We start from the raw sequence: 26,209 nt of genomic DNA, 5'->3' as shown, positions 1-26,209 counted from the left end.
AAAAAGATTATCACATTTCAAATTTAAAGGAGGATTGAAAAATAATTTTAAATAAAATATGTAATTTAAGTGAAATTGTTTCAAACTCTAAGGGTGGTCATAGTTATTTTATAAAATTCTCTACCCTTACACGTTTGTTAACCGTTTACCATTATTTTTATTTTTTTAAATACAAATATTGTGTACCATTGATTAAATCCAGTGGTACACAATTAAAAACATTATTGATGATGTAAAAAAATTACAGCATCATAGAGGAACCCCTAAAATAATACTTCAACGTTTAGGATAGAAGGATAAAAAAGTTCCTAAGATTTCAGAAAAGATATACAAACACCTATCCGTAAGCAAATTGATTAGTTGGATGGAATATTGAATTTCAAAGTTTAAATGACTTGTTTACCATTCTAATTATCGGGAACAAAACAAGCTAAATTTTGAATATTTACGTTTTATTATAAGAAAATAAACACTTCGTGGGACAGCTAGCCACGAAAACTCAATAAATAGTCTCATTTTAAACTAAGCATAACTTTATTCCTTCATTTAATATAATATATTAAATAAAAAATATTATTAATTTCATATGGTATATGTATTTATAATCTATTTATAAAGAGAACAATTAAGAAAAGTAGTTTTTTAAAAATAATTATTCCTTTTCAAACGTGTTAATCTTAAATAATTTGGTTGCCCTTGGCGGACAAACTTTGAATTAAATACTGATTAACTATATTATATACAACAATATTATGTTAAATATTTTAATTTTTAATAAATAAAATGAAATATAATTATATTCAAATTATTCAAATTGTGTCACATGTACTTTCAAGGCAAATATCCTAAGTTACCCTTTTGTTTTTATCCAAACTAATGAAACATTTTAAAAGACATGGTTCTCTGTCTTCTTCAAAAAGTTCGAGATTCTTTTATCAATTTCTCCCCATACATTGGGGGACCCGCTATCATTTTCCCCATTGATTAACCTAATTGATATGATAATATGCGAACATAGTGGATTTCTATGATGAAAAACTATATGATAATATGCGAACATAGTGGATTTCTATGATGAAAAACTAACCTATCAATGATTTGAACAAAGTGAAAAGAATAGAAATAGTACCGATCATTTTTTTAAATCCCTTTATATTTTTAATTTTTGTGGTTCTATGTTGTCTTAATAATTGATCAATATAATAACCGATGATACATACACATAAATATAAAATCGCATGAAATCAAACAAATTCCTTCACTCTAACAAGCTCTAATAATGCAATCCTTTAACCTGTGGATATGACTCCATCATCACCACACATTCAACAAATGGACAGTCTTGCAGCTATAAAAATCATTGAATCACTAAACAATATTGAGACAGCTTATTTTCACTTTTCTTTTATCTTACCGGTGCCCGAATCCAATAATGTCATCTCTCCCTCTATACGAAAAAGTTATTGCCAAAAACACAACACACAGATTTTTAGACGTCACCATCTTGTTCCTTCTTCTTTCTCTGCTCTTCTACAGGCTCTTATCTCTCAAGCACAATGGATTCGCTTGGTTTGTTGCTTTTCTATGCGAATCTTGTTTCACCTTCGTCTGGGTTCTCACCACTGGCACCAAATGGACTCCTATATCTTACAACACTTATCCACAACGGCTCCAAGAACGGTAACGAAATTAACAATAGTTTAATAATTTGCAGGATTTGGATTCAGTGCTGACTTGGGCTGGTTAATTTAAAACGTGCTAATACTCCAACAGGATAAAGGAGCTTCCTCCACTAGACATTTTTGTGACAACTGCAGATCCTTATCTAGAGCCTCCAATCCTCACAGTGAACACAGTACTCTCTTTGTTGGCAGTTGATTATCCAGCTCATAGGCTTGCTTGCTACGTGTCTGATGATGGCTGCTCACCTCTCAACTTTTACTCTCTCGTTGAAGCATCAAAGTTTGCCAAGCTTTGGGTTCCATTTTGTAAGAAGTATAATATTCGAGTTAGAGCTCCATTTAGATACTTCTTACGTGAGTCTGATGAACCGCCTTGTGCGAGTTCATGGGAATTCCAGCAAGACTGGGAAAAGATGAAGGTAAAAAATATAACATAGCTTCAAGATTCGCTGCTCTACAAGCTTCTAAAAATCTTGTATTACATGTGTATTTATGATAATGTATTTAATTATTTTTTCATTCTCGCACATGGGGGCGTGTTGGTTTAGTGGTAAATTTTTTAAAGTGATATAAGAGTTATAAAGTTTGAACCCGCTCACATAGGTCAAGAGAGAATGGCCATCACATTTAATAATGAGTGTAGGTAATTTGTTTGATCTGTACATAGAGTACTTATGATCTTGTTAATTATAGGAAGAGTACGAGAGACTTTGCGGAAACATTGAAGCTGCAGCCAACAATTCTACTTCATTTGATCTAACAGGGGAATTGGAAGTTTTCTTCAACACAGTGCCAGAATCATCCAACAATAATCACGGTAATAACTAGCTAGTTTATTTCTTCAGTCAATTTTTGGCTTTTACAATGTGCTTTGCCGTGGAAAATGGACATTCTAAGAAAGGACTACGAAACAACTTCTACGAAAAGCACTTGACATGTCAAAGAATTCATCCTCGATAAAATTGACATCCGACAAAACTATGAAAAACAAGTAATTACAATTTTGTTATCATTTTCGCTTTCTTTTTTTTCAAAATATCTAGTTCAAGAGTTGCGGTTTGCCAGAAGCTTATATTATTGGCTCAACAAAATTAGTTCAAGCCGATGTAAAATTTTTTCTTTAGAGAACCGAAAAAGAAGATTTATTGGTTTAATCATTTTATTATTTGTAGGTTATATGGGAGAATATGCAGGGTCTCTCTGATGGGATACCACATTTAATCTACATATCCAGAGAGAAAAGGCCAAAGAATCCACATCATTATAAAGCGGGGGCCATGAATGTATTAGTAAGTCGATACTTATTTGAGTACCGCTGGGAATTCTAACAATTGTGTACCAACTTTAGTCTCAACTAATGCGGCATTCATTTAATGGACGATAAAAATATTGATTTTATTACTTATGAAATTCACTATCCAATAGATGAATACTACATAGCAATTGGGACTCAAGTTTTGACTCAATTGTTGAATCTCAATCACAATTGTTTTTTAATTTATTGTTAATTTTGAATGACAAATAGACTAGAGTCTCCGGCTTGATGACCAATGCACCATTCATGCTCAATGTGGATTGCGACATGTATGCCAACAATCCAGAGCTTGTTCTTCATGCAATGTGTTTGTTTTTAGGCTCCAATGACGAAAGAGACTGGGGGTTTGTTCAGTGTCCGCAATATTTCTATGATAGACCAACGGATCATCTAGCCGTTCGGCATCAAGTGACTCATGCTAGCTCTATTTTTAATCTTAAACTCGATGCGTCGATTAACGTAGTTAATTGCTTGTTCAATGCATAGCCAATAGGGTGTTTAACTTGTTTGTTTTGCTCGATATTTTGTTAGACTCTCTTTAAGGGAATGGTGGGAATTCAAGGACCATTCTATGCAGGTTCAGGAACTTTTCATAGACGAAATGTTGTGTATGGGTCTGTGGCCGGGTGAGGTGGATCATCAAGGAAAATATGTTAATGAATTTAATGGTACTCTGTTTTCTTATTTCTTATTTCTGTTATGCATCTTTTTTCTTTAGGGCATTTGGATTCTATATTAATCCTAGCTGGTGCTGAGATAGATATGAAGGTTGTGATTAATGATTTTTTTGATAAGAATGTGTTGATAAATAAATTTTGAGAATGCGTTGTTAATTAAATTTTGATACTCCATTGGTACAAATGTATAAGTGATTCAAAAATCTTTAAAGTTAAGCAGAATTGACATTAGCGTGGGAGACTTTTTTTTTTTTTCTAAGCTGTTACAAAAACTTATATTTGGATCTTATTATGATCTTATCTGTACTGCATTTTGAAAGATCTTATGCAATGTAAGGATTTTTATCAGTAAAACATTATGAAAAGGTTAGTACAACTCAGCTTAGCACTGAATCCAAATTCAATTAGCTAGCCTTTAATTAAAACCGAATTAGTACCGCCAATCACATTTTATATTTCACTCCATGTAAGCGCACATGAACATGGAGCCCAGACATATCCTAGCTAATGATTTGAATTTGCTTTGGCTATGGATTGAAAATCCTCAATCCCAAATATTCCCGTAAACACTATGTTACCTAAATCCTAATCTTGCAGGAAAAGTAGCGGATGATGAGTTATTGAAAAAATTTGGAAATTCAAAGGAATTCATCAACTCAGCTGCTCATGCTTTGAAAGGAAAGGCATATTTTACGAGCATTCTGTCGAAATCACTGGATGTAGTACACCAAGTTGCAGGTTGTGACTATGAGCATAGCAGTGACTGGGGTAAAAAGGTAGGCAGCAAACTTTCAAGAAATTGAAGATATCGACATGAGAGAAGAACTAGCACTATGAACAATTTTTTCTTTAAGCTTGTGTTTCAGTTATTTATTTTTCATATTGATGATAGTACAATAGATCTAACGCATAGAAGTAATATATTATTGGACTGTTGATCATAACAACCCAGACATATTCTCTCTTATTAGTTAGACTTTTAATACTCACACAAAGTATACTATTGGACTGTTGGCCGGGTGCCCTCAACATTCGATGGCACTAATTCTAGTCCTCTGGTCATGTGGCTCTTTCCTCTTCCCACCAAATGGGAAACAGGGGTGCATTTCTCTCTGCATATTGTGGGAGTATGTTTTTGAAAATACACTAGTAGACCTAGAATTTATACTATAAATATATAAATTCAGATTCCCAATAGACTCAAATTTACAGAAGTATAGAATACAATAATTCGATGAAGTATAAACCAAAAGTATTCGAACTTTTCTCATCCAACGTATAATGAACTTTTATTTATTCTTTTCAGGTTGGCTTTCTATATGGCTCCATAACAGAAGATATGATAACTGGCATGATGATCCATGCAAAAGGTTGGAGATCAGGTTATTGCTCGCCAGATCCACGGGCTTTTCTTGGCTGTGGTGCACTTGCGGACCCTGCAGCAATGAGCCAACAAAAAAGATGGGCTACAGGATTCCTTGAAATTCTATTTAGCAAAACAAATCCCATTTTTGCTTGCTTCACAAGCAAGCTCCAATTCCGCCAATGCTTGGCCTATTTGTGGATCCTTATTTGGGGCTTACGCTCAATTCCTGAGGTGTGCTATGCTGCTCTTCCAGCTTACTGCATCATCACCAACTCCAGTTTCCTCCCAAAGGTAATAAATTCTTAAGCATACTTCCGTTGTACATTCAACCAACCAATAGAATTATGACATGTGTAGCTTCCACAACAGATTCAGGAATTGGGCATATGCATACCTGTAACACTTATTGTGATCTACAAAGTGTATACTTTATCAGACTACATTCGTATTGGCTTCCCAATCGATTCATGGTGGGTTAACAGTTGTATGGAAAGAATTTTCGCAACAGGTGCATGGTTCTTGGGACTTTTAAATGTAATACTCAAGTTCTTAGGACTGTCAGAAACTATCTTTGAAATTACCCAAAAGTTTCATCAGCCCAGGACTCCTGCTGATGATTGTGGCGAAGACGATGATAAAATGATCTTCGACGAATCCCCTGTTTTCATTCCCGGCACGACAATTCTGTTGGTGCACGTTACAGCATTGGCCATGGCCTTGCTAGGGTTGGAAGCACAAGGTGGGCAGGGCACAGGGCTTGGGGAGTTCTTTTGTAGTACGTATGTGGTCCTATGCTTCTTGCCTTTTCTGCAGGGGCTGTTCAGGAGAGGAAAATACGGGATCCCTTTGCCTACCATCTGCAAATCTTCTGCTTTAGCACTTCTTTTTGTGCACTTGTGTAAGATGAGCACTATCTCTGTGAATTGAGATGCTGCTCTTGTACAGATCATAGTACTAGGAAAATACAATAACTTTTACTTTTGTTCGAGAGAGAGTGAGAGAATTAATAAGATATTGGCGTGCCTTACAATGATATGTGAGGGAATCAATTATCTTTTGGAATATGATGAGTTGAGGGATTCAACAGTTTTTTTTTTTCAGTGTTAATATAATTTGCAAGAATATATGCATGTAAATTAGAGAGAGAGTGAGAGTTATTTCAGACAGAGATATGAAAATTTGATATTATGTCCACACAATTAATCGAAGAAATAAAACCGTACTTACATACTTGAGTTGCATAGTTTATATCCATGCCATCAATCTTTACTCGGCATACAAGCCTGTTTCTAGTTATTCTGAGAATGCTCTTAAAATAACAGGTTGGTTGTGCATGTAGTAAATTTGAGAGGGAAAAATAACAGAAACCAAATAAGAAATGGCACTAACTTGTTAGTCTATATAGAAGAATCACAGCAAGCCGGTGTATTTTCCTGCTTTCACTATCCCAATATCCATGGCTTTACTCAACTCCTCGGTCTCCAATCTCAATCTCTTAGGATGAATAGTAGATATCATCTCCTGTGCTTGCTTCCTAAATTCGTCCACTTTTGCTTTTCGTTCCCCAATATCTTGGTCTAGCTGGTCAATCTCTCCTAAAAGCTTAGACATCTTTTTGTATTGATAGCGAATGGGGCTAATCTGGTATAACTCAGTATCAATTCCATGACGAGCTTCCGCAATCCTCTCCAAATGATCAAACACAAAACCAACTCTAAACCCTGCTCGTTGAGCAATTCTGGAGTCCCTCCACCAGGTGTAAATTAAGTCATCGGTGATGTCCTGAACCATAGTGTCACACATACTATGCACAGTCGCACAAAATAGGACGAGGACACAGTTCTTTAGTCCTTGATTTAAATTGCAACTGGAACCAATATCCCCATATTTGTCAAGCAGTTTTCTGAGAACACCGGCCAACCTTGGACTGGTTTTATAGATATCATTGACATTGATAAGCTCTGACCTATAATCCTCCCATTCAAATAAATCCTTCATGAAATACAAAGAGACAGCCTTCTGCGATTCCATTAATGACTTCGTGTCTTCCTTAGAAGAATCTACTGCCATAAGCTGTTGATCAATAGAAAATTTCTCCCGACTCTCTTCCACTTCCTTATCCACATCCTGTAGTATGTCATTGAATTGCTGAGCTTCCTCTTCGGTTAAGGACTCTTCAATATCCCCCAAGGTTGAGCTCTTACTGTTGACCACCTCGCCAGCAGTGCTCTCATGGATAATGCTCTTCCTATTGATAAATCTAAATTGTACATCTCGCGGCTTTTTCTGTAGTGCAAGTCTTACCTATACATCAAGCAAAAATAATTCGCGTAAATTTCAAACAATTATGATATATAGAACATATATTATATTCAATGCAATTTATTGGAGATTCAATTAAGGATTTTCCAAAGGATATCGGCATATAATTATGCTTACCTCAGAAATCACGCAATCAAATTCCGCTATGAAGTCGCATTCTGAACAATAATAAACGCACGCTTTAGGGTGTCTTTCCTCCTCGCAAATATCACAAATTTGTGCATCATACTCATCATCAACAAGACTATCCATGAGGGTCAGCAAATGATGGTGACTCATGTGTTGAATAGTTTGTGGCAATGGAGAATGTAAAAGATGGATATTAAAGTTGCATTTCAGACAACGCTGATTGGATACATCTAAATGCATGAAGTTATAGCTTTGGCATTTCGAGCTGTGATCTAACTTTTCAAAGAAAGTGAAAATTTGCTCATCACCTTGCAGTTCCACTCGAAATTGCAATGAAAAACAGTCAATATCTAAAGTGAAATCGCAACGGTTGCATTCGTAAATGAAGCCAGACACATTTTTATGACAAGCACTGCATACACGGTCTGTTTTAGAATGATCTGTCGAGACATAGAGAGGATGCCTGTGGAGGAGATGTTGGGGCTGCCAGGGCAATTCAGTGCAGGATTTGTGGAGATAAAATCCGCAGGGATCACAACCATATGCTGGATCATCTGCTTGGATTAATCTTTCACATGCATAGCAAGTAACACCGTCATTCCTCTTGCTTTCAAAAGCAAAGTACAAGCAATGATCGTGGCTGAAATGCCTCAGCTTCACTCGTTCATCATGTGATACCTCAGTGAGCACACAACGCACATGTGCGTTGTACTCACATTCGACACAGCAATAATACGGATGCTTTGGGTTTCTTTCTTCCCCACAAGCGTCACAACAAAGTACATCAGAATCATTTTTGGCTACTGCCTTGGTGGAGATGGACAGAGGATGATCATGGCCATGTTTATGCACAACAGTTGGTGGTAGCGATGCCGGGGCTGGTCCGCACTGGACATGAAGATTGAAGCAGCACTGGACACACCGGACAAAGAAAGTACCCTCAATTTCAAAACCACATGCTTCACATATCCCTTGATAGGACATATTCTCCACAAGAATAAGAAGATGCTCATGACCTTCGTACTTTACGCTTGGCTTCAAATACGCGCATTCAAGATGCAGGGCAAAGTCGCAATAATCACATCGGTAGCATCCGCCTGGATTTACATTCAAGTCACATGCATCACAATAATATCCCTCCAAAAACTTGCTTTCTTGGAGTGTCAAACTATGGTTTGGGAGTGGGTGCAAAGGGTGTCTGAGTTCTTTCGGCAATTCAGCACATGAGTTATGGATATAGAACTCACATGGCGCGCAACCATAGCCCGATCCATGGATATGTTTGCAGCATAATTTACATTTCACGTCATCTACTTCCGAGAGGGTTAAAGTATGGCAGTGAATAGAATGCCCCAATTCATCATCATTCTTGTTTTCAAGAAGAAATGAGCAATCATCGTGGCTGGTATGTCCCAATACCTCTCGATCATCATCGCAGAATATCTCAGTGATCACCGCACAACGCACATGTGCATAGTACTCACATTCAACGCAAAGATAACAAGGATCCTTGGGATTTATTTCTTCACTACAAGCGTAACACTTAAGCGATTCAACATAATATTTGACATATGCAGTGAGTGTGAGAGGATGATCGTGATTTTTATGCACAACAGTTGGTGGTAGTGAAGCAGGGACTGAGCCACACTGGACATGAAAATTAAGCCTACACTGGACACACCGAAAAAAGAAAGTACCTTCAATGTTACCTCTGCATGCTTCGCATTCGCCTTTGTAGGACATATTCTCCACTAGAATAAGAAGATGCTCGTGACCTTTGTACTTTACGTTTGGCAGCAGAGACGCACATTGAGGATGCAAGCAAAACTCACACTTTACACAATCGTACACAAAATAGTTAGTCATGGAGAGACAGGCTTCACAGTCCAAAATACTGTTCTTATATATGTCGCTGAGTGACAAAAAATGTCCCGGATGTGGATGGAAAGGATGTAGAGTTTGTTGTTGGGGAAACTTACTGCATGATTCATGAATATAAAAACCACAAGGGACACAACCGTAGCTTTGACCTCGTAGATTTTTGTTGCATATCCTGCACGTCGCATCCTTCACCTGAAAGACGTCCAAGGGATGCTGGTGACTGAAATGTTCAATGTGCTCCACGCGATCTTCATGATACGCGATGAGTGTGCCAGCACAACTTGCACAAATCTGAAAACCGCACAGGTAGCAGCAGAACCTATAGCCTTTTTGTGACCAGTCACAGTAATCACAACGAAATTTTCGAGTCCTGGTGAAAGAGAACATATCTGAACTAGTACTGAAGAAGAAAGAGCAATGTGGACGAAACGAGATTTGGATTTGCGACGGCAATTCTGCACATGATTTATGAAAAATAGGAGAGTTGGGCCAACACAGTTTGCAGATGTAAAAAGAATGCTTATGTGAGGGGGATTCGTCGTGGCAACCAAAGCATTCTGTCGGTTCCGGATAAAACCCACACCTGGTGCAACGGTTGAGGTTCTCGAAAGGGTTGCCACAGAGAGGGCAAAGAAGTTTACCCTCATCATTCTTCTCGCAAAGTGTCAAAGGATGCTGGTGTATATGGGCCTGTTCAATCTCCATCTCTGTCGTTAGAGATTTGATCAATTGGGAAATGGTAATGAACCTTTCTTTATTACTCATTTTAGTCATCATCCGTTCATCTCCTTTGTCCTTTCTAGCTTTAGTGGAATTTTCTTCTTGGAAACTCGTCATTGACCCACCAACCGCAACAATTTTGGCTGTTTTGACAAGTTGCTCATTATCTTACTTTAATTAAATCCATTTCAAATAATTAATCGTTGTTCGGTCATTGTATTTCATAATTAAATCAGTAATTTCGAAATATTAACACAGGATCAAATCGTTGGAGACTAAATCCAAATCTGAAGGGAGGAGGAAGTGTTGATGCTGAAATCTGCTCGCCTCTTAACCGACCAGATTCTTTCACCAACGCTTGTGTTATCTACTGTTGCTTGTTCATTGGGATTGGAATCGTCCTCCTTTCTCTCAATAGACCTGCACTCACTAAAAATGGATCAGAGACGCCGGTGGTTTTGCCGGCGTAAACCCTCCGATGCCTAAGTTAGCATAAGGTGTTTACGGGAAAATAGTGTAATTTGGATTCCAGGAGTTTATTAAAAATTTGTAAGGAAATGGCCTGGTTGCAATTTGGCAGCGTTTTCCCTCTCTCTTTTTTTTCTATCCCTTTCTTCATCGATTTCTTCTTCTTTTATAGCCGCTGTCCCCACGTTTCCGTTTGCCATTCATCCCACCTTTTTTGGGTAGTGGCAGCCCCTCATGGGACTCTAGCTGTTACATTGTGGGCAAACGTGGATCTCGCATGTCCTTCAACGGTTCTGGGAAAAGCGCAACTACCGCGATTTTGTGGGATCGTGTTCCCGCTTCTCTGGGGATGATGCCGGCTCGGTATATACCTTTGGTCGGTATGTTTCCCTGGTTGTATTCATCTCTGGTCGGCTCATGTTAGCCCACGTGTTCTGCTCATAACACTTTGGCTGAAGCGATCCGTGCCGGGGCGGAAATAGTAGCATGGCCGACCTAGTGCTTTTATGTACTTAACACCAGTCCCCCAGTTTCTGGTCTTGCGAGTGAAATGAGTTAAGAGTGGAAACTGATATTTGAGTCTTGCCAACCTGGGGGCTTCCCACCTGGTCCTCTTGTTAACTGAGACGGACCTGAGGTACCATTTTTCTTCTGGGGAGACTCCGACCTGAGCATGGGCCTAAGTGAACAGATCCATTGCACATCTGGGCTTACATCTATCCTGGCCTCTTGTAACGGTTAGTGACGTGGCATCACCAGACTCTTCGTATTTGAAATTTGAAACGACGGGCTATCCACCCTCGATATGTGGTGAGTGAGCTGGCATCCTCATCACTTAAATGCTTCTATTTTTCCCCTTTCCACTTCAAATCCCTAGGTTGAAATCCTCGTTGCTTTGTTCATCCGTTTCTCCACCATTAACTAGCCCCCTCTCTGAACTTTACTCGCACTTCCTGTGTCCGGGGTTTCTACTTGCTGGCTTTTTCTCTATCACGGCAGCGCTATCAGGGCCAGTTAATCTCAGGTACTGCTTTTAATCTCTTCTCTGGTTGTTGTTGATTGGGTTCCGTGTTGCCTCCTTTTGTATCCGTACATTCGAGTTTTCTTTGCTTTCTTTCGAGATTCCGATATGTCAAACCGGAAAAGAAAGTTAATTGTTGATGAGGGCGAGGAAGAATCAGGGGATTCGGGCCTCAACGTGCCAATACCCACCGATTTCTTAGGTCCCTCCAGTAGTGTAGGTCCTTCCCATGGCAGGGATACCCTTGAGTACCCACGCCCTTTGGTTGTCTCTCCCTCCCCCGAACTAGAGCTTGTAGGGAATATGGGTGGACCTACGTCGGGCTCTGGTAAGAACCACAACTTTGATAGGGTTGGGATCCCTGAAGGAGTTGGTGATGGTGAGGGGAGCAGCTCCGGACCGAGCGGACCTCCTCAGAGAAGGCACCTTGGTCATAGGGTAGAGGCAGATTCTTACTCTATTGACTACACAGCTTGTGCCACCACCCAAACTGATCTGTTCAAGCTGAGGAACCTTTACGACATTCATGCGGACATTCTCCTGATAGTTCCAGGAAAAGGTGATGTCCCTAGTCGGCATCCGCGGGGGTATGTGACAATGCACCTGGAGAGCTTCAAATTAGGAGCTCGGCTGCCCCTTCAATGTTATTTTGCCAAGATATTGGGTGGTATGCACCTGGCCCCGGGTCAGCTACACCCCAATGGGTGAAGGGTTCTCTCGGCTATGTATGTGTTGTGGAAGAGGTGTGGATCAGAGGAGCCCTCCCTCATTGAAGTGAAGCATCTATACCAGCTGAGGAGTAGCCCGAAGGAAGCAGGCTGGTATTACTTCATGTCGAGCTCTGCGAAGAGGAAACCAATCACCGGCTTCCCCTCTTCGTGCAAAAATTAGAAGAACAAATTCTTCTTTGCTGGGGGAGCTTGGTGTCCAGCAGCTCATTCGTTGGGTGGTGATATTTACCTTCCAACACATTTTGTCACCCCAGGTCGTTCATTTTTTGCCTATACTCTTTCTCGACGTGTTACTTATTGGGTTCTTTAACCTTGTCTGTTCTTTCAAAGTCGTGGGGTTTGATAAAGGGGCTTGAAGACCGACCTCTGCTCCAGGTGGAAACTACTCTGGTGAACGCATCTACCTGCCAAGATCTCATGTCATCGACAGTCCTGGTTGGTTCGGGTTTGGTGGACATAGCTACCGGAATGGATAACAAGATTCTTAGCGCTCTGTCCCGAAAGCGTGGTCGGGCTCCAAGCAGCTCCAACAACTCTCCTCCTCCTCCAAAGAAGAGCAGCGTCGGCCCCTCCAAGGCTCCTGTCCCTGCTCTGCCCCCTCCCCCACCCCGTAAGAGTGGTGGGGAGAAAACCTCCGACAAGAGTCCTGAGGTCAGCTTGCAGTCTGGGGACCGATCTTCTCCTCTTCCATCTCGGGATCAAGGTGACTACCTGGGCTCATATCAGAAAGATTACAAAAGATCAGTTGGGCCCAAGATGGTGAAGGACATCGAGAGCATGGACCTCTCCGAGTTAGCTGCTTCTGTTCAAAGAGTCTCCTTCAGGTTGGCCACAATGGTTTCGTGTTACAAGACCGGGTCCGCGCGTCATGAGAGGAAGCTTCAAGCTGATAACTAGGAGTTGAAAAAGAAAGCCGAATCTGCTGATCGGTCCAAAGAGAAGCTGGCCGAGCTGAACAAGCAGCTTACGGAGCTTGAGGAGAAAGTTGCGATTGCTGAGTCTACTTCCTCCAAGCTTGAGGGTGAGCTGGGTGATCTGAAATCCGATCTTCAGGCTACTCAAAGTGAAAGAGATACTCTGAGGACCGCCCTTGAGGAAGAGATCAAATCCCTGAGTGACCAGCTGGCTGAAGAGAAAGGTAAGTCCGCTGATGTGGATGATCGGTTGGATGCTGAGTATAACTCCGGGGTTGCTTTCAGCTATAAGTGCATCATGTCTGTACTCAAGGAAAAATACCCCGAGCTCGACATGAGCAAGCTAGAATCTGGGGTGGAGAGGTATATGACTGGGGCCGGCCAGGGAGATAAGGAGCAGGATGAGCAGGAGCAGGTGGAGGTTCCTTTGAATGGGGAGCAGGAGGGTGAAGCTGGGCAGCGTGCTTTTGAAGTGGGGCAGGGGTCCATGCCTCCTCCTCCCGATGTTGCTGACCTTCCACCTCCCGAGGTAGCTGACCCTTCACCTGCTGAAGCCGTTGATCCTCCTAATCCTTAGGTCTATTTTTGTGAAGACTGTAGTTTTTCATTTGCCCTGTAAACATTTGAACGTTTATATAAAAAATTTTTAAATGTTCTTCATTGGCTTTCTTATCTGGTTTCGCCTGTTGGTTCTTTAGTGCATCGAATAGGAATAGGCATCCGTTTGCCTTGGTAAAAATTTTCGCCAAATCGCTTGCTGGGCTTTGGTGACTGAGCAGGAGCAGACACATATTTGCCTTAGTAAAAGTTTCATAAATTTAGCTGCTGGCCCTTCGTTGTCCGAGCAGAAGTAGACACTTTCTTGCCTTAGTAAAATTTTCATAAATTAGATGCTGGTCTTTCGTTTGACCGAGCAGAAGCATACACTTTCTTGCCTACTTCGTAGAATTTTCGTAGATTAGCTGCTGGTCTTTTGGTGATCGAGCAGAAGCAGGCACTTTTTTGCCTTAGTAGATTAGCTGCTGGTCTTTCGTTTGACCGAGCAGAAGCATGCACTTACTCGCTTTAGTAGATTAGCTGCTGGTCTTTCGTTTGACCGAGCAGAAGCATGCACTTACTCGCTTTAGTAGATTAGCTGCTGGTCTTTCGTTTGACCGAGCAGAAGCGGGCACTTTCTTGCCTTACTAGATTAGCTGCTGGTCTTTCGTTTAACCGAGCAGAAGCGAGCACTTTCTTACCTTAGTAGATTAACTGCTGGTCTTTCGTTTGACCGAGCAGAAGCAGACACTTTCTTGCCTTAGTAGAATCTTCGTAGATTTAGCTGCTGGTCTTTTGTTGACCGAGCAGAAGTAGGCACTTACTTGCCTTAGTAGAATCTTGGTAAATTTAGCTGCTGGTCTTTCGTTGACCGAGCAGAAGTAGGCACTTTCTTGCCTTAGTAGATTCTTCGTAAATTTAGCTGCTGGTCTTTCGTTGATCGAGCAAAAGTAGGCACTTACTTGCCTTAGTAGAATCTTGGTAAATTTAGCTGCTGGTCTTTCGTTGACCGAGCAGAAGTAGGCACTTACTTGCCTTAGTAGAATCTTCGTAAATTTAGCTGCTGGTCTTTCGTTGACCGAGCAGAAGTAGGCACTTACTTGCCTTAGTAAGATTTTTGTGGGCTTATCAGCCGGGGGATTCCATACTGAATTCATCTTTATTGAAATTTGAATGCGTTACAAAAATACAAAATATATGCATGTGCACCAAGCCACCATGCATTTGACAAATATAACTTATCAAATTGAAGATTTAGTAGAGTATTTTGCTTACTGGAAATACTTCTTTAAGTGCTCGGCGTTCCACGACCTCTTCATGTTTCGCCCATCTGGGTATGCTAACTCATACGCTCCTGGTCCCGTGGCTCGTATTACTCTATACGGGCCTTCCCATTTTGGGCCAAGAGCACCATGGTTGGGATCTCTAGTATTTTGATTCACCTTCCTAAGTACCCAATCTCCTGCTCGGAATTGCCTCACGCGTACATTCTTGTTGTAATAACGCGTGACCCTTTGCTGACACTGGGCCACTTTCTGTGAGGCACCTTCCCTTTTCTCCTCAAGTAGGTCCAGGCTTAGGCAGATCTGCTCGTCATTTTCTTCCTCAGCGAAATATTCCGTTTGATGTGTCCCCACTCCAATCTCTGCTGGGACTACTGCCTCATGACCAAAAGCTAAAGCGAACGGGGTTTCCCCTGTAGCAGTTTTGTGAGTTGTCCGGTAAGCCCACAATACCCCTGGTAGCTCGTCAACCCAAGCTCCCTTCTTCTCTCCCAATCTGGTTTTCAAGAGCTTCTTTATCACTTTGTTGGCTACTTCCACTTGTCCGTTTGCTTGGGGGTGTGCGGGGGTGCAGAACTTCAGGTCCACCCCCAAATTTCTGCAAAACTCTCTGAAGTTGCTGTTGTCAAACTGTCTCCCATTGTCTGTAATGATGGCATAGGGGATCCCATATCGGCAGATGATGTTCTTCCAAATAAAATCTGTTGTCTTTCTCTCCGTGATTTGGCTGAGGACTCCCACTTCTACCCACTTGGTGAAGTAATCTATTACCACAATTGCATGTGTCGCCGCTCCTCGGCCTTTCGGTAACAGACCAATCAAGTCGATTCCCCATTGGGCAAAAGGCCATGGGGATGTCATTGTGGTCAGTTTTTCTGGGGGTTGTACAGGAACCTCAGAGAAGCTTTGGCATGTTTTACAGTTTTTTGCCATCTTATTTGCATCCTGGTGCATGGTCGGCCAGAAGTATCCTTGCCGGAGTGCCTTGAAGGCTAAAGTTCTTGCTCCCGAGTGATTGCCGCAAATTCCTTCATGAATTTCCCTTAGTACATAATCTGCCTCCTCATCATCCACACATCGCAAAAGGGGCAAGGTGAACCCTCGGCGGTACAGCACTTCATCTAGTAGCGTGTACCTCGCTGCTCGGCATTTTAACTTTCTTGCTTGCCTTTTATCCTCAGGTAAAACTCTGTCGCGGACATATGCGCGAATCGGGTCCATCCAGGATTCTCCAGTGCTTACTCTCATCACCTCCACTTCCTCCCCTATGCTCAGCGAGGTCCTTACCTCTAGGGGAACCGACTTAGGTAATTTTGGATCTACAATTGCAGCCATCCTAGCCAACATGTCCGCTCGGTAATTCTCATTCCGGGATATTTGCTTTACCTCTACCTCTTGAAAAAGCCCGACCATCTGCTTCGCCTTCTTCAAATAAAGGCCCATCTTCTCTCCCCTTGCCTGGAATTGATCATTGAGCTGATTACATACCAATTGGGAATCTGCTCGAATTTCTACCCTCTCTGCTTTTAAGGCGTGTGCGAGTCCGAGCCCGGTGATAAAGGCTTCATATTCAGCTTGGTTGTTTGTGAGCTGAAATTCGAACTTCACTGCATATGTTATTTCGGTCCCTTCTGGGCTCCGTATTACAACTCCTGCTCCGGATCCTTGCTCACTACATGATCCGTCAACCATTATCAACCACACCCCCTCTGTTTTCTCCTGCTCTATTGGTTGCTCCTCCCGAAATTCTTCCCCTGGCTCCGCTCGGTCAACTATAAATTCTGCCAGTGCTTGGGCTTTGATTGCTCCTCGGGGTTTATAGGAGAGGTCAAATTCACTTAGCTCCACAGACCATTTTACTAATCGACCAGATGCATCTGGTTTTTTAAGTGTTTGCCGAAGAGGCTGGTCAGTCATCACAACAATCTGGTAGGCTTGAAAATACGGTCTGAGTTTTCGGGCTGCCGTTATTAGAGCCAACGCCCACTTCTCCATTAGTGGATATCTGGTTTCTGCGTCCACCAAGGTCTTGCTCGTGTAGTATACCGGGTGTTGCTTCCCTTCTTCTTCCCTGACTAAGACCGAGCTGGTAGCCCGCTTGGAGATTGCCAAGTACAAAAGCAGTTGGTCACCCTCTCTCGGAGTTGACAGTAACGGTGCACGGGCCAGATATTCCTTCAGCTGCCCAAATGCTTCCTCGCACTCTGATGTCCATTCCATCTTTCTTCCTTTCTTTATGACTTGGAAGAAAGGGTGGCATTTATCTGTGGCCCGCGAGATGAATCGGTTCAATGCTGCCAACTTCCCTGTAAGGCTCTGAACCTCTTTAACTGTCCGTGGAGATCTCATATCTGTAACCGCTCGTATTTTTTCGGGGTTGGCCTCAATCCCGCGGTGGCTTACCAGGAATCCCAGAAATTTACCCGAGCTGACCCCAAATGCACATTTCTCCGGGTTTAGTTTCATCTCATACTTCCTCAATAATTCAAAGGTCTCTTCTAGATGCTTCACATGATCCCTCGGCTCTTTGGACTTTATAATCATATCATCCACATATACCTCCATAGTGTGCCCAATCAACGGCTTGAAGATCTTGTTTATCAACCTTTGATAGGTAGCTCCTGCATTTTTTAGGCCGAAAGGCATTACCCTGTAGCAAAACAAACCCATGTTAGTTATAAAGGCAGTGCTTTCCTCATCCTGCTCGTCCATGGGTATCTGGTTGTACCCAGAAAAGGCATCCATGAAACTCAGCAGACTGTGACCTGCCGTTGAGTCCACCAGCTGATCTATTTTGGGTAGGGGAAAGCTATCCTTTGGGCATGCCTTATTGAGGTTCGTGAAGTCCACACACATTCTCCACTTTCCGTTGGCCTTTTTTACCAGGACTACATTTGAAATCCATTCTGGGTACTTGGCTTCCCTTATAAATCCTGCTTTCAACAGCTTCTCCACCTCGGCGTTTATTGCCTTGTACCTTTCCTGGTTGAAGCATCTCCTCTTCTGTCTCACCGGCCTTGCCCCCTTCTTGATTGCCAACTTGTGGCAAGCTACCCCGCAATCAATTCCGGGCATATCTTCATGAGACCAGGCGAATATATCCGCATGAGACTGTAGGCAATTTATCAGTTCGCCTTTTACTGCCCCAACCAATCCTGACCCGATCTTCACTACTTTGCTCAGGTTGCTTTTGCTTATCGCAACTTCCTCCAGTTTCTCAACAGGCTCTTGGCGGCCCTTTTTAGAGTCTCCTCGATTATCTAGAGAGGTAACCTGCAGTGTCTCCTTGGCCATTGTAGCATAACAACTCCTTGCCATCCTCTGGTCACCTTTTACTACACCAACCACCCCATTTACTCTGTATTTTAGTGCCAAGTAATGCGTGGATACAACGCATTGGCTTATCCTCATGAATGGTCTCCCCAGTATCATCTGGTAAGGGCTTCTTTCCTCTACCACGACAAAATCCAGCATCATCGTTCTTTCAAAAGGTTTTGTCCCCATAGTAATTGGGAATTCGATGATCCCCATGGGAGTTAACCGTCCCCCTCCAAATCCCTTTAAGGATGTATTTGTCCGCTCTAATTTCAAGTCTGCGATCCCCATATCATCTAGAGCCGACTTAAACAGGATGTCAACCGAGCTGCCTGTGTCTACTAGTATTCGTCGCAATTCTGTACTGGCCACCATTGCCTTGATCACCAATGCATCCTCATGCGGATATAAGATACCCTCTTCATCGTCATCTATCCACATAATGGGAATTTGCCGCACTTTTGCCTTCTTGGTTGCCGGCAAATTGAAAAGCACTTCTTTGCTAGTCAGGACATATCTCCCATAGTTCTTCCGTGTCCTATTCGAATCCCCGGCCAATGTTGGCCCTCCTGCTATTACACGGATGGTCGGCTGTTCACGTTCCAAATCCCTCTCAACCCCTTCATCCCGTGTATATTGTGATTCCATAACAGGGGACATTCCATCTACGTACTCATCTAAGTATCGGTTCCGCACCAAATCCTCCACCTGAATCTTCAGGTCCCGACATTGGCTGATAGTGTGGCTATGAGTGTCGTGGAACTTGCAGAATCTGCTCTTATCCCGTCGGTGAGTCGGTTTTGTTATTGGGGCTGGAGGGTACAGCAAGCCTCGTCCCTCGATCCTCTCATACAATTCTTCCATGGAGATCTTTAACGGAGTGTACTGTCTATACGCCAAGCTCTGGTCTATCAGCTGAACTGCTCGGTTATCATGAATGTCACCTCGGGCTGGCACAATCGCTAACAGATCTGGTCGACTAGCCCTGGAATTGGTTGCATGTGATGCTCTGGGAGTGTTGTGATAGGGGTGGGCGGCCATCTGCCGGAATTCTCGTTGCCGATCCGGAAATGGGGGACGCGGAGGTTGAGCCCAGTCGTGCTGGAACTGCTGTGATCTCGGAGCTATGGGGTAAGGGCGGGATCGAGCCGATATTCCGCCCATCACTGAAGATTCTCCAGCTCGTTTTCCCGATCCGCTCCCTGTCGGGGCTCTCCCTTCCTTTCGCCTCAGCTCGTCCAGCTGTTCACTTTTTATTCTTGCCGATTTCTCCTCTTCGATTTTTATATCTCGCCTCGCCTGCTCATACCCCGACGAGTAATTCTGTACAAGGGGGCTTCTTAAGTTATACCACAGCCGGCCGATTCTTACACCTTCTTTTAATCCCCTCAACGCCTGCGGGTGATTAAAAGCTCCCAGATCCAGCACGGCTCGGTGATATCTTTTTACAAAATCTCGAAGGGATTCATGCTCCTCCTGTTTCATCCCTATCAGTTCCATCATATCGTCCTCTAGGGCCACTGCCCCTCAGAATTGCTCGGCCAACTCCTGGCACATCTGCTCATACCATTTTATACTTCCTCGGGGCAGCTTGCGGTACCATTCTCGGGCTCGTCCCTCTAATGTCAACGGGAACACCCTGCACCTCTGAGCTGGTGTCAGCCCCTGCACACCCGTCATGTCGTTTAAACGCTCAATGTGCACCAGCGGGTCATTTCGCCCAGAGTATTTGAGGTCGGGGAAGCAGAAATCTCTTGGAATTATGGTACTCATGATCTCAGTTGATGACGGAGATTCTTCATCTAGCATTATCCTCCAGCTCGGGGGCTTTCTCTTGCCCTGTATCTCCTCTATCACCTGCGCCAATCTGCGCACCTCCCCCTCCAATTCTACGGCACGGTCAGGATCACGTGCAGCTATATGGTCTCGTTCCAGCTCGGCATTGTGTAACCGCTGTCTGAGCTCTCCTTCGTCAACACTGGCACCTCGGTCATTGACTTCCAGGACCCATCCGGGGCGAGGTTGGTCCCTCCCTTCATCCACGCGTTCTCCCGAGACCTGACCAGTACTTCTGTGGGGATGCACCCCATTAGGTTGGTCTGCGGGCGGAGGGATTTCCTCGACTCTACGCCTCCAGAGGCTGGGTTCTGCTCCAACTTCATCTCTTCCCACGGGGGTTTCACAATCCCTTCTCCGCTCATCCCTTAGCTCGAACAATATAGTTGCGAGAGTCTCCATTTGTTTCTCCATCCGCTCCAGTCTATCTTGCATCATCTTCTCTCGAGCTTCATTTGCAATTTCCCGGAGAGTGACTGTCTCCCCAGCTTCGTTATCCTCCCTCAAAGCGTCCTTCCTTGTCACATCCATGCCTAACCGTTCGCTGTTTTTCCGGTAACTACTAATTCGGTGGTAGCTTTTTATCCAGCTCCCCACAGACAGCGCCAAAATGTTGATGCTGAAATCTGCTCGCCTCTTAACCGACCAGATTCTTTCACCAACGCTTGTGTTATCTACTGTTGCTCGTTCACTGGGATTGAAATCGTCCTCCTTTCTCTCAATAGACCTGCACTCACTAAAAATGGATCAGAGACGCCGGTGGTTTTGCCGGCGTAAACCCTCCGATGCCTAAGTTAGCACAAGGTGTTTACGGGAAAACAGTGTAATTTGAATTCCAGGAGTTTATTAAAAATTTGTAAGGAAATGGCCTGGTTGCAATTTGGCAGCGTTTTCCCTCTCTCTTTTTTTTTCTATCCCTTTCTTCATCGATTTCTTCTTCTTTTATAGCCGCTGTTCCCACGTTTTCGTTTGCCATTCATCCCACCTTTTTTGGGTAGTGGCAGCCCCTCATGGGACTCTAACTGTTACATTGTGGGCAAACGTGGATCTCGCATGTCCTTCAACGGTTCTGGGAAAAGCGCAACTACCGCGATTCTGTGGGATCGTGTTCCCGCTTCTCTGGGGATGATGCCGGCTCGGTATATACCTCTGGTCGGTATGTTTCCCTGGTTGTATTCATCTCTGGTCGGCTCATGTTAGCCCACGTGTTCTGCTCATAACATTTTGGCTGAAGCGATCCGTGCCGGGGCGGAAATAGTAGCATGGCCGACCTGGTGCTTTTATGTACTTAACAGGAAGTTTCTCCGTCGATGACTTTTGTTTATGTGTGGGAAAAATGAACTAAGGATGGAAATAAAATAATAAATCAGAGTTATTGATTATCTTCAACTTAGGATTAGTTTGGTAATGCTGTAGTTTTTAAAATAATTAGTGTCAGTTTGTGCTATAAAAATAATGAATTGTGAAGAGATCAGTTAAATATTTAATAAATTTTATTTTTAAAAATGCTTAAAGTTTTAAAACGTAAATCTCATTTTTAAAATGTTTTAAGAATGCAAATGACTTAAATAGACGTAAATCTATAATATTTATTTACATATGCATTTATAAATGTGTATGTAATATTATTTTATGTATATATATAATAATTGAGAACTAAAATAAATATTTTATTTTATTAATTAAATAAAAATCTCAATATAATTGGTAATAATAATAATAATTTCCTTAAATACAATAATTTTATTTCCTCCTTAAATAAGAATTATTTTGGATTTCTATAACATATATTAGGATATATAAAAAATTGTATATAAAATTAATTCTTAAAATTAAATTTTAAAAAATTACTCTTTCTCACCCTTAGTCATCATCCATCAATCTCCTTTGTCCTTTCTTTGGTGGAATATTTTCTTCTTGGAAGTCATCATCCATCAATCTCCTTTGTCCTTTCTTTAGTGGAATATATTCTTCTTGGAAGTCATCATCCGTCAATCTCCTAGTACTTTCGGCTGTTCTGACAAGTTGCTCATTATCTTAATTAATAAATCGTTCGCAAACTAATTGTTGGTCGGTCATTATTTCATAATTAAATAAGTAAAACTGTTTTTTTGGTAGATTAAATAAGCAATTTAAATCTTATAATTGTGTATGACAAAGTTTTGTAAGTATTTTGGATCTAGTGCTTTAAACTATAATGAAGTTAATTATGTATGATTAAGAATTAATTACGTAAGATATACTTTGATAACAGTATATATAATTTTATAACAAGATTAATACGAGATCATCATATCTGCAGAGCACTGAATCCAAATATGAAGAAAGAAGAGTTTCCTCTCCGTCAATGAATTTTTTTTTATGTGAGAAAAATCAAATAATAATAAAAACAAAGCAATAAATCAAAATAATTAATTATCTTTTATCTTAATTAGAATTAGTTAAGAAATATTATTTATCATTCAAGATCGGGTGGTTTAATAGTCATTCGTTATTGTGAACTTATATGAGTCATTTACTTTTTAAATTCAACCATATTTTGTTACAAATCTTCTAGTGTCATTATTTTTATTGTATATACAACCAACCAATAGAATTAAGATATGTACGGTTTTTAATGCAAACTTAGGAATCAGGCATATCAAAAATGACTTAGTAGGTAAAAACTATAATCTCGGGGATAGATGAGAGTTATCATGTTCTGATTGGTGGATTACGAAAAGAGGATAGACTCAATACATGTCATGCAATAATGTTTTTTTTAAAGATAAGGGATAGTGTTGTTGGATATTTAATTCAATATTGTTGGATCCTGAACTTAATATTGGGTTTACATGTAAATAATTATATGTTGCGAACCGTCATATAAGATTAAACTCAATTAAAAGTGATCTTTTTAGGTTTTTAATAATTTAAGTTTTAATGCATATAATAGGGTGTGCGCCTTTAATGTGTAGAGTTTTAAGCATAATTTCTATTTCAATGATGAGTTTAAATAGGAGTACCTAAAGACAATATGAAAAGTTGTCCATATAAGTGGTCATAATCCTGAGATTACACGTATTTCTAATTTTTTTGACATCCCATTATTAGAGAGAGCAATGAAAAGTTTAAAACATTCTCTAGTTACGATTATTATAAGTATAACAATGCACATGTGGAACTAAATCCTTAGATAAACAAATATTGGATCCAAATTCTAATCCAAAAACTTCATTCCATTTAGCTACGGTTGAGATTTGAAAGCAATAGTCCTACAGATTTTCTTGGCTGCAAAATGCAAGTATATATGGCAAGTTCGTAAAGATGATGCAGGTACAAATAACAAATGTTTTAGGAACAAAAGAAGAGTGTTTGTAGAGAAGTATAATTTTATAACTTTAATGATGGGTATGAAGTTCTCGATTAAGAAAGTAACAATAGGTTCAAATAAAATTTGAGGTCACATCTACTTCTTTCAAAGACAAAGTTCGAAATTAATTTCCACAGAGGAACCTACTTCAAATTAAAATATCTCTTAATTAATGTCTTGCAAAGACGTTGACGTAGAAAATGAATGTCTTCTTACAAATTGGGTTTCGCAAAATCTTGACGTAGAAAATGAGGTCAAATCTACTTCTTCTAAATTCATTTCACAAAATGAAATGAGTAAATTTGACTATTAACAATTGTAAATGTGAGTCCAAAAATTTAGAAACAAATTTAGATATCTCATGCGTTAGATATACCTATTCGATACAAAAATTTAGAAACAAATAAACTTCATTCTTATCATTCAATGTAGCTTATAGTCTAAATTAATTTTTTTTAAAAGAATAAGTTAAAATAAAAATATTTAATCTTGCACATTTTTTATTTCATAATGGTCACAATTCTTATCATATTTGCATTTTAAAATGGCTATTAGTTTCTTTTGTCATAGGTAACTATCATAATGGTTTTGAGTTCGGCCATATTTAATTGCTTGATCGAGAGTAATTTTCATCCTAATATGATCAAGATCTTTAGGATCAAACATTGATTCTATGATCCTCATTTTATTCCTAACATGCCCCCTCAAACTAATCTCCAAGTCTCCATTTTGTAGTTAGGTTGTGAAATTAAAGTGGTTAGCTATGAAGAAAGTTCGATAATGTTAGAGAAATATCAATTAATAATATTACTATTTGTTTGTGGGATATGCTTCGACGAAGACCAGCAGTGATGAGCAGACATCTGGTAGCAGGGTTCCTCGAACAGGTATATCTTGTAAGAGTCTGGTAGCCGGGGGAGCAGGAGCAGGAGCAGGAATATCCTGCTTGTCCACGAGTACGTCATCCACGAGGCCAATCTCCTGCTTGAAGCATAAAGCCATTCCTGCTACATTCCTGCTAGGGTTTGAGTCGAGGAGACCCGGTCAACGACAGTTGGCGAGACGTGCTCTCCAGTCCGAGAATCAAGACACGAAGGCCACGCAACCACCCACGACTACGGAAATGGAGCATCCACTTTCGAGAGGTGGGAGGATAATGAGCGCGAATGGAGGGAAGGCCTGAGTTCAAAAGTGGCCCATAAAAAGGTAGCCAACGAAGGTAAAAGGGTGAGAATTTTTTATAGGAGAACTAAGATAAAGAGAGCTCTAAAGAACGGATACTAGAGAAAAGCCATAAGATTAGTGGCTAGTGTTCCCAAGAGCACAAAACCTTCATTTCTGACTTGAGCGTCGGAGGGTTTACGCCGGGGAAACAACTGGCGTACTCTGACCTATTTCTATGTACGCAGGAACCTTAGGAGAAGAAGCCTTACGAGAAGAAATCCTGGTCGTGGTAGAGTTGATCGAGCAGAGATCCTGGTCGTGGTAAAGAGGGCAACCAGAATCTCGCATCAACATTTTGGCGCCGGCTGTGGGGACTGATCAAAAAGTTTCTGTTGACAGCAAGAAGATGAGTAAAGCAAGTGGAAAAACAATGGAGGCATGAGGAAGTAGTGCATAAGGGGGTGATATGAGACTTAACGATTCCGTAACGCTGAGGAAGATAGCCAGTGAAGCACAGGAAAAAACCATGTTTGACCGGATGGAACAGATGGAAAAGCAGATGGAGACCCTGACAACCGTCCTACATGAGCTGCGGAGTGAACGAAGGGAAACCCAGGAGGAAAGGGTGAGAGGTGGTGGAGTGACACCAAGTCACGATAGTACGAGGAGAAGTCAAATCACTAGGAGATTTGGTGGTGAGAGAGGTAACTTATCTCTGCGGGGAGAAATTCATAGAGAGGAAAAGCAATCCCCAGCAAGACAGATTTTTTATGAGGACGACGGGGTGGCGAATGTAGAGGAAACATAGCTCAGGCAACACTTACATGATGTAGAGCAAGAGCAGGATCAAGTTGCTGCACGTGACCCTGGTCGTGCAGTGCAGCTGGAGGAGGAAGTGCGTATACTAGCACAGGTAATTGATGACATGCAAGGAATGAGTAGAGCTCCTGGTTGGAGGATAATGTTGGACGGAGAATCACCGCTCACGGTAGAGATCATGAGGGCAGTCATTCCAAGAGATTTTCGCCTCCCAGACCTTAGATATTCGGGACAAACTGATCCGTTGGTGCACATATGATGCATATAGAGCGCTTCAACGACATAACCGGGGTGCAAGGATTATCTCAAGCCCAAAGGTACAAGGTGTTCCCACTATCCCTAGAGGGACGTGCACGCGAGTGGTACAGGAAACTTCCTCGAGGGAGCATTAAAACCTTCGAGCAGATGTGCCAGGAATTTGCAGAGCAGTTTCGTGGGGCAATGGCACCAGTAGAGCTAGCAAAACGGGCCATCGGGTCGTGTTCGTGTCGTGTCAGCTTCGTGTCGTGTCAAATTTAGGTCGACCCAAACCCGACCCATTTAGTAATCGTGTCAAAATATTGAGACCTAAACCCTACACGGAAAAATAATCGGGTTACCCAATAACCCGCTTAATATTTATATATTAAACAAAAGTTACATCAAATATTTACACTTTGTCATACATATGTATGCAC

General features: G+C 41.5%; 3 protein-coding genes and 1 pseudogene across 3 annotated transcripts; 2 read left to right on the top strand and 2 right to left on the bottom strand.

The window, feature by feature from the left end:
• The first annotated feature begins 1,258 nt into the window (after positions 1-1,258).
• On the top strand, positions 1,259-6,126 carry LOC102623276 (cellulose synthase-like protein B4; annotated as a pseudogene).
• On the bottom strand, positions 6,089-10,104 carry LOC102623574 (uncharacterized). Its single transcript, XM_006464435.4, has 2 exons — positions 7,480-10,104; positions 6,089-7,344 (listed from the first exon to the last, which is right to left on the bottom strand). Exons 1-2 carry the CDS (start codon positions 10,075-10,077, stop codon positions 6,451-6,453), a joined length of 3,492 nt encoding a protein of 1,163 aa, XP_006464498.2. The 5' UTR covers positions 10,078-10,104; the 3' UTR covers positions 6,089-6,450.
• A 1,585-nt stretch (positions 10,105-11,689) lies between these two features.
• Positions 11,690-13,803, top strand: LOC107175279 (uncharacterized). Its single transcript, XM_015526695.2, has 4 exons — positions 11,690-12,140; positions 12,239-12,324; positions 12,643-13,125; positions 13,222-13,803. Exons 1-4 carry the CDS (start codon positions 11,690-11,692, stop codon positions 13,801-13,803), a joined length of 1,602 nt encoding a protein of 533 aa, XP_015382181.2.
• A 1,231-nt stretch (positions 13,804-15,034) lies between these two features.
• LOC127898890 (uncharacterized) lies at positions 15,035-19,861 on the bottom strand. Its single transcript, XM_052431394.1, has one exon. It carries the CDS (start codon positions 19,859-19,861, stop codon positions 15,035-15,037), a length of 4,827 nt encoding a protein of 1,608 aa, XP_052287354.1.
• Between the last annotated feature and the right edge of the window lie 6,348 nt (positions 19,862-26,209).

This window comes from Citrus sinensis, chromosome 7 (genome assembly GCF_022201045.2).
Source record: "Citrus sinensis cultivar Valencia sweet orange chromosome 7, DVS_A1.0, whole genome shotgun sequence".
Lineage (NCBI taxonomy): Eukaryota > Viridiplantae > Streptophyta > Magnoliopsida > Sapindales > Rutaceae > Citrus > Citrus sinensis.
Note: the sequence above shows the minus strand (reverse complement) of the source record. Positions and strands in the feature narration are given on the sequence as shown.

Coding starts and splice junctions, on each gene's coding strand:
- LOC107175279 (XM_015526695.2), top strand. CDS start 11,690: ATGTCAAACCGGAAAAGAAAGTTAATTGTTGATGAGGGCGAGGAAGAA. Junction 12,141..12,238: donor CCTGATAGTTCCAGGAAAAG/GTGATGTCCCTA, acceptor TATTTTGCCAAG/ATATTGGGTGGTATGCACCT. Junction 12,325..12,642: donor ATGTATGTGTTGTGGAAGAG/GTGTGGATCAGA, acceptor GTTCTTTCAAAG/TCGTGGGGTTTGATAAAGGG.
- LOC127898890 (XM_052431394.1), bottom strand. CDS start 19,861: ATGGAACTGATAGGGATGAAACAGGAGGAGCATGAATCCCTTCGAGAT.
- LOC102623574 (XM_006464435.4), bottom strand. CDS start 10,077: ATGGAGATTGAACAGGCCCATATACACCAGCATCCTTTGACACTTTGC. Junction 7,345..7,479: donor TTGATTGCGTGATTTCTGAG/GTAAGCATAATT, acceptor CTTGATGTATAG/GTAAGACTTGCACTACAGAA.